An 8,606-nucleotide genomic window follows, 5' to 3' on the forward strand; every position below is an offset into this window, starting at 1 on the left:
AAGAAGAAGAAGAAGAAGAAGAAGAAGAAGAAGAAGAAGAAGAAGAAGAAGAAGAAGAAGAAGAAGAAGAAGAAGAAGAAGAAGAAGACTAGAAACAGTTAAGAGTATTTGCTGCTCTTGTTGAGGACCCAGGTTCAAGTTCAGTCCCAGAAATCTCATCAGGTGGCTCACAGCTGCTGATAATTCTAGATTCAGGGAACCTGACGCCCTCTTCTGGCCTACATGCACATCTGCACACATATGTATGTAAACACAGACACATAAGTGAAACTAAAATATTTTTAAGAAGGGAGAGAGAAGGGGAAGGAAGAAGGAAGAGTGGAAAGAAAAGAGATAAAGAGGAAGAGAGGGAAAGAGAAATACTTCATCTTAGGGTCAGTGAAGTTTCTCTCCAAGCCCAGGTTGCCTGATCTCTCTTCAAGCATTGATGGAGCCCTGGAGGGATTCTTGTATCACAGTAGAGTGGGAAGGTTTTAGATGGAGCAGGTAAATGGTAGATTTGTTTAGATTATTTCAAACTACTAGCTTGATTGATCTTCTCACATATCACAGTCAAAGAACACTAAAACTAAAACTCCCTGGCAACATCTATGTTCAGAGAAAGTTTGAACAACTCCTAAAAGGAAAATGGAGGACTGTCTTTACCTATAAAAATAGATCGACAGCATGAATGCCTACAGCAGTAGACAGTGCAGTCATCACCCTGGCTCTGTCACCTCCATATGAATATTGCCATGTGAATATTGTCTTGGTCTTCAACTGGAATGAGGCAGGCACTGTATCTCCCCTGTCCATTGCCGTAAAATAGGGGCCTAACAGTGGGCCCGGCTCAAATAGGTGGTTTAGTGACTATCTGGTGAATTAATGAATGGCTGTGGCTTGCAGGTCAGGAAAACTGGGTTTCAGTTCCTACTCTGCAAGCACCAGCTTCTTCTACGGCTGTGAACTTTGTCTCTCTGGTCTTTATTCTTCCTATCAGTGTGGATGTTTTACTATATCCCTGACTGATGTGGAACGCCCCTCTATATGCTGTGAATATGTTTTATTATCATTGGTTAATAAATAAACTGCTTTGGCCTATGGCGGGACAGACTATAACTAAGTGGGAAACCCAAGCAGAAGTATATGGGGAAACAGGGCAGGATCAAGAAAGATACCAGCAGCCACCGGAGAAGCAAGATATGAGCTAACACCATGGCCATATGGCAATACATAGATTGATAGAAATGGGTTAATTTAGTTGTAAGAGCTAGATAGTAATAAGTCTGAGCCATCAGCTCACTTTTATAATTAATATTAAGCCTCAGAGTGTTTATTCAGGAACTGGTGGGTGGGAAAGAAACCTCCAGTTACACTTGATGCATCTGTCTGAGTATGAGATTCCAGCTATGTGTATACAATTTCCCTTACACAGTACTGCACTTATATGATGACATCAACCACTATAGAATTAGTCCTTTCCCACTGGGTCTTGGATTCATCCAGAGAGACTCTGGGAGTGTGGCAGTCTCATCTCTCTGCCAGCCAGGCTTTGGTGCCCTACTGAGTACTCTCCGGGCTCCTAGACCGACCACATAGTGGGTGCTTACAGCACACTAGGACATTTACCACCTCTGGAGACAGATCTACAGTTCCTGGGGCCATAGAAGCCACAGTAAGATGGGATCAGGGGCTGAGAAAGACAGGAGGCTTGGACAGGTGGTCAGGGAACACAACATTGAGAGACAGAAGCAAATAAAAGGTTAGGAAGCCAGAGGAGCTACAGAACCTAAGACAGCGAAGCCAGAAAAATAAGATGAACTGCAACATTTGGAAGCTGAGAGAAGAAAGCAATAGTATTCAACAAAGAAAGAGAAGTTATTATCGGGAGAAAGGAAAGGTAGCATATATCAAAAATTTTAGATCCTAATATATTATCATTTTCTAAAATGTCAACCAATACACTAAATAAAAGTATCAGAAAAAAACACCAAAATGCTAATAGTAATTGCGTGAAATGATTAGAATTATATTTTTTTCTCTTTTATCCTCATAGTCTTAATATGTATGCATGTTGGTTTTAAAATGTAAAAACTATTTACTAACAAAAATGTGATACGTAAGAGATCAGAGCGTCCGCATGGTCTACAGAAGGGTGGGGAGTGCACAAAACAGGTCAGTTGCTGGACTTGAGCTTTGAACCCCGTGGTAGGATTTGGTCTGGTTAATTTCCTCCTAGAGGTATTTTCTTAATGTACTTTTAATCAAGCAGTATTTATAAATAAGAATGGCAGCTGGACAACATTTCAACAGGCCCCGAAGCCTTGACTTGCTCCTTTTGTTGTGGCTGCAATTCCTGTGTGTATTTGTTGCTGATTTTGGCTCGTGGCTTCAGAAGGTTAGTCTATCATCACGGAGAAGGCACGGATGGCAGAGAGGGCAGCTCCATCCATGATGGCAGGAGCGTGAGGTGGAGCTTACAGCAGCAGACACGGGCAGAGCTGCCTGGAACTAGGGGCTGGTTTGACATCAAAGGCCCACCCTTAATGACCCACTTCGGTTAGCCAGCCAGGCCTCAAACATTAAAGGCTCCACAGCCTTCGAAATAGCATGGCAAGCTGCAGGCTGAGCATTCAGACATGCGCCTGGGTGTACTGCTAATGTAATGGTGCCCAGAGTTGCCTTCTAAAATGGGAGCCTGTGCGGGGACGTCTCAGGTTCAAACCATCATACAGTGCAGTCAGATGTTGGGGAACCCGTGGATCTGCAGACAGTCCTACGGTAACCAGCTATGTTATTTCAACTCACCAGTATTCAGAGTCCTACCTTTCTTTCTTCCCTAAATCCCTGACATAGCTGTAGTCACGTGACTTCTTTGATGTGAGCAGATGTGGGTGACATGTACTACTTCTGGAATGGAACAATTTTAGAGTCACCATCTTTCACCAGGCTTGTTTTTCATTCTGTCGCTGTGATCTCCAAGCCACAATGCAGCCATCAGGGTCTATTCTAAGACAAAGAATAAACAACAGTGACCTGGAGGGGAGCCGTCAGCCACCTGGACTGTTTGTAAACCATAAACAAAATTCTGTAGTTAAAAAAAAAAATAAGACACCAGCTAGGTGAGGAGAATAGCAAGGGGATTGTTTGTTGCTGAAGATACTGAGAGATACAGTCTTCTGAAAACCTGTGCACATTTTAATATCATAGACATAAAGATGTATCGGCAATACTTCATCAAGATACTAACTTTTGTTTCTATTGCCTTCCTTTCCAGATGATGCATATTTACTACAGGGACTTAATATAGAGGAACTGTATCCGGAGACCTCTAGTTTCATCACTTACGATGGGTCGATGACTATCCCGCCCTGCTATGAGACAGCGAGCTGGATAATAATGAACAAGCCTGTGTATATAACCAGAATGCAGGTGAGCTTGACTTTGCTTCTTTAGCTAAGGGGAGAGAGTGCGAGGACTGACTGAGTAGGGTCTGAGGTGGCAGTGTTGGTATAAGTAGGATTTGTGCAGCCATAAAGCCCCAAAGCACAACCAACAGAAGCCTGTTTGCCTCACAGTTCTGGGGGGCAGAGACCCAGACGAAGGAATGGGAAGGCTTGGGTACTTCTGAGGAATGTGAGAATCTGCTCCATGCCTGGTCCCTAGCTTCTGTGGTTTTCCAAAAATCGTGGGTCTTCCCTGATTCCAGGTGTGCTACCTCACTCTCTGCCTTCATGGTTACTTGGTGTTCTCTGTGTGATTGCCTCTCTGTCCCAACCCCCCCTTTAAAAAAACCTTAGCCATTCTGAATTAAAGAGCTAACCTCAGTTACTTCATATTAATGGAGCTGATTGCATCAGAAGTAGCCCTACTTCCAGGTAAGGTCACATCCTGAGTACTACAGATTGTCAATACCTTCAATTTATGAGTTTGGGGAGACACAATTAAATCCACAATGCCTGTGTTTAGAGAGTCAGCATCTAAAATGGACTAATCTGAACTGTGAAGACACTCCACTTGCCTGAGGGAAGTAAGGCTGGAGAATCGGTTCCATAATCACACTCTACAGATAGTGTTCAGTGTTCAGATAGTGGTGCAAATGGGTACAAATGCAATGGCTTACTCCTGCAACCCCGGCACTTGAGAAGCTGAGACAGGAGGATCACCACAAGTTCTAGGCCCGCCCCAGCTACTGAGTGGGGACCTATCTCAAAAACTTGATTTTTAAGCTAATTTTTCAAACCTAAATAAGTTAAAGCGACCCTTAGTGGCAGAGTGTTTGCCCTACAAGGACAAGGCCCTCGGTTCATTCTCCAGCACTAGCAATGGTAAAAAGAAAAACATGGATTTCAATACGAAGGGACTTCTCTGATCTTTTAAATATAATGCGTGTGTCAGTCTCCAAGCAGAGGTATCATGGTGCACAGCATCTCACAAACGAGCTTTGAATATGGAAATTTTTAAATATCGTCTCACAGAGTCTATCTCTCTGCCCTGCGCAGGGACCAGCCTGGGCCAGCTTTGCTTAGTGGCTCATTGCTCACTCCAGGCTTGCCACCCTCCGCCGCTTCCCCGTGATGAGGGTAGATTGCATGCATCTGTTCCCGCTCCAGCAGCGGATAGTCCATATGTAGGAAGCCTGAGGGAAGATGAGCAAGGGCAGCAGAGCCCCATCTCCTTGGCAATATCTATGTTCACGATCAGACAACAGGAAGCTTCCAGTCCCTGGTCCTGCTAGGACTTGTCGCATGACAAATAACAACTCCCTCTGGGTCACTCACTTAGGAAAGGGGCATGTTCAAGAGATACCGGAGGATCTCAGAGAGTTCAAGACCAGAAACTAATAAAGGAGGGGAGCTCACTAGAGTCAGAATGCCAGAAGTTCCCTCCACTCTTCCCCCTTTATCTTTTTTTCTCCACCCCTTCCTCCTTCTCCTCTCCTTCCTCTCCCATCCCTCTTCTTCCCCTCCTCTTCCTGTTCTGTCTCATCCTCCTTCTCCTCCCTTCTCATCCTTCTTCTGGTACTTTTGCTTTCCCCTTTTTTGCTTCACAATCTTACGGTAAAACTGTCTAGGTATTTCCAAGAAAAAAATTGCATTGCTCCAGCTTACAGCTGTGGACCAACCACTATAGTCCGGGTAGTAACCATGTATGGTCAAGGCGTCAGAGAAAGCAGGTGCTACTGCCTGGGTACATTTGAGCATGAGAATCAATGGCTTGTTTAAAGCCCATGAGCTAGTGAGTTAGATAAAAGCGTACTTCATGTCTGAAGGCATCAGTGGCCCTTCACCTCAGTTCAGCTGGGAAAAGGGGCTCTGAAGACTCATGACCTTTCCCAGATAGATAGCTGATGCTGTGTGGCCAGACAGCAGCCTGCATGGCTTTTCCTCCCTAGCATATCCACGGAGTGACTGGATCTCACAACTGTGTCTTTCCTTAGATGCATTCCCTGCGCCTCCTCAGCCAGAATCAGCCATCGCAGATCTTTCTGAGCATGAGCGACAACTTCAGGCCCGTGCAGCCCCTCAACAACCGCTGTATCCGCACCAACATCAACTTCAGTTTACAGGGGAAGGACTGTCCTAACAACAGGGCCCAGAAGCTGCAATACAGAGGTGAGTATAGTGGTCGCTGGAACAGCGCCCAGGCCAGAGGTCCGTCTTTTAGCCTAGGCCTATCTCTCACCGTAGGAACTCCGAGAGAAAAGTCACTGCCACAGCCGTTTTCAAGGTTTCTGTCTGTCTTACATAGATGATGGAGATAAAGGCTTGATTTATGTGATGTATGTTGATGTGTATAGATATTTAATGTCACATGCATCAGACCTTTGCTTCTCCTTCGGTTCAGGCAAAATAGTCCTCTCTATTGACAGTTTGGTCAGAGAGCTCAGAAAACCTGATTTCCCCAAGGCTATGTTAGAACAGAGTAGTAAGAAGGGTTGGAGGTTTTAGCTATGTGTCCCCTTAAAAAGGATGGGGTGCTCTAGATGACACTATGTGCTAGGGTCCAATGAGGGAGTAGTCATATCTTTGTCCAGTGCCATGTCCCTACAAGCAGTTATTATTCCCACTAAAGGGGGCACTTAAGATGGCATCTGTCTCCAGTGACTGGCTGGTCCACACTCAGGCTTCTGTCTTTTCTTCTACACACTGAACATCATCAGTGTGAACTCATGGTTCATCATGGTGAACTCTCAGTGTGGAAAGGGAGGTCACACAGGACAGAGTTTCATAGATGTCCTGAACTAACAAGCCATGCAACTCCAATCTGGAGTTTTTCCACTGTTCCTAATCTCTTCCTGGAAGTCTTAACAGTCACCATAGCTTGTGCCTGCATGGGAAATCCTTTATAACAATGGTATGGTCCCCAAATACAAGGGCTATAGTCATGTCCAGAAAACTCTAGAAGGCAGATACCACTGCTGCCCCTCAACCCCAGCTGCACTGGTCCTCTTCCCTCTGGGTCCCTTTTATCCTTTTATCTCTCTTAGACACTCACAGGATGCCTGTACACAGGAGTCCTTGCTCCCTGTCAGTCACAGCTAGCAGGCAGACACCCAGCTCTGCCATTGACCCTTCTCTGTATGCCTCACTGATTTACTGGGCAGCTGCTATGTATCGAGCACTTGGGCAATAGTGGTGGTACAGTGCTCATGAAGATAGATAGGACATCTCCTAAGCACGGAGAGGTTGGGATCTGAACCAGGGCTTGGCACTTTGGGCATAAAGAAGCAGCAATAAGTACATCAGGCGATGCAGGTCAGGTACTCTCAATCCCACTCTAGTGAGTAGTGGGGACCACGCAAATGGTGGAGCAGAACACCAGCTAGAGTCGATATGTAAGCAGAGGGGGAGTGGTTAGATGAGGCTGGCAGCTAAAGCCTATGTGACAAAAGGAGTCTCTACCTGCTTCAGCCATTGCACGCTTGAAGTGGGACTAGCTTGATGACGCAAATACTTTTATTCTTTGCAGTCACTTGGCCTCACAGGTGCCACCTGAAGCTCTTGGCCAGCATTCTGGAAGGCACAAGTCTAGAAAGTCCTGGGGCAGGGAATAGTTAACAAGCAGGCTCTTAGGAGATGGCCCCTCCCTTTAGACTAGGCCCCCTGTACTGTATGCACACTAACACAGTTGTGCCTTGTTTTGTGTTATGTGGTGTATGTGTGTGTTCGGTTTTGTTTCTTTCTCTCTTTCCAGTAAACGAATGGCTCCTCAAGTAGGGAACGAAGCCAACAAGAATCCCACCTCAGTGAAACTCTACAACTGTGAATTGACGTAACCCAGAATGCCCCCTCTTTCTTCCTCTTCTTCCCTCCCCTAAGCCTTTTACTCTTTGGATTGGCCCCTTATTCATGAAAACTGTTTGCAAAAATGTGTCAGAGGAGAGCACATCTGTACACACACACATGCACACATACACACACATGCACACATACACAAGAGTAAACACAAGTACACACACATCTATACCACCTCCATGATGGGAAGTCAAGTCTCAGAAACAAAGATTTGATCATCAAAGGTCTTAGAAGAAAACAACCAGTTAACCTGATTACAATTTTGATACTGTTTCCCTAAACTAATAACTCTATCCGATGAGATTTCTCAGCCTTTGTACATACAAAAATTCTTCCAAAAGAGAGAGGGGAGAAAACATCGCTCTAAAAGCATCAAGTGGACGCTGTAGCTCATCATCCCCGATGGTGTCCTAGGATACTCTGTGGATGCTGGTGACATGTGAACCAGGACAAAGCTGACCAAGGACACTTATTTCTAGATTACGATTCTTCTGTTTACTCAATGATTTAAAAAGAAAATAATAATAAAAAAGGACAGACATCAAAGAGCTCTACTTTGTGTATATATATCACCTCAGACTATAAGAATGGAACGATTTTCCCCCCTTTGTCACATAACTGTACTAGGATTTGCCCGAGATCAGAATTGATCCATTCGCTGTTTCTTGTTTTCTGAAGGTCATACATTGTGTTTGGTTATTGTTAACAGCCCAATAAATGTGTTCAATGCGTTGATTTCATTTTTTCTGGCTTTGGTCTGTTCTCCATCCTGCCAGGCTCAGCCCCAGCCCCATGCAGCTACCTTCTTGGGTCTCCCATGTTCCTTCATCTCCATGTTTTGTTCATTTGCAGCCAGTTTTCCTGAGTTTGTGGCAACCAAGAATGCACTTGCTAAGCAGGTATGCCTTTAATTCCACTCCATGGCTGGTCATTCATCCCAGGTGAGCTTCGGCCTGATATAGTAGGCAACAGATTCCTTGCGTTTCAAGAAACTGCCATTCCCTGCCCCCCAGCCCCTGTGATGCTCCCGAAGGAATGCACTTTGCCTTGTAAATTCCTGGGAAATTGGGGTATCTTTTCTCTCCAGGTGCAGCCAGATCTCACAAAGTACAAACGAATGCCTTTCTTTTCTTGTTTATAATGGTCACTCACTGTGTTTGGTTACTGTCAAAAAAAATCAATAAATGTGTTTAACAAGTTGCCCAGTGCTCAAGTCTGAGTTTATTGAGAAGGAGGATGCTCCCTGCTGAAGTTCCCTGAGTCCTGCTGGGTGCACGGAGCAATTGCATCCAGCCAGCAGGACAGTCAGAGCTGCTGGAACAGGCTGTC

General features: G+C 45.1%; 1 protein-coding gene across 1 annotated transcript in view; it reads left to right on the forward strand.

The window, feature by feature from the left end:
• Ca10 (carbonic anhydrase 10) overlaps positions 1-7,818 on the forward strand; it is a 478,661-nt gene extending 470,843 nt beyond the window's left edge. The window contains exons 7-9 of the mRNA XM_013347571.2: positions 3,257-3,411; positions 5,420-5,594; positions 7,177-7,818. Of these exons, the coding sequence (XP_013203025.1) occupies positions 3,257-3,411; positions 5,420-5,594; positions 7,177-7,199 (353 nt within the window). The 3' untranslated portion in view covers positions 7,200-7,818. The remainder of the gene's footprint in view (positions 1-3,256; positions 3,412-5,419; positions 5,595-7,176) is intronic.
• The last annotated feature ends 788 nt before the right edge of the window (positions 7,819-8,606 follow it).

This window comes from Microtus ochrogaster, chromosome 7 (genome assembly GCF_000317375.1).
Source record: "Microtus ochrogaster isolate Prairie Vole_2 chromosome 7, MicOch1.0, whole genome shotgun sequence".
Taxonomy (NCBI): Eukaryota; Metazoa; Chordata; class Mammalia; order Rodentia; family Cricetidae; genus Microtus; species Microtus ochrogaster.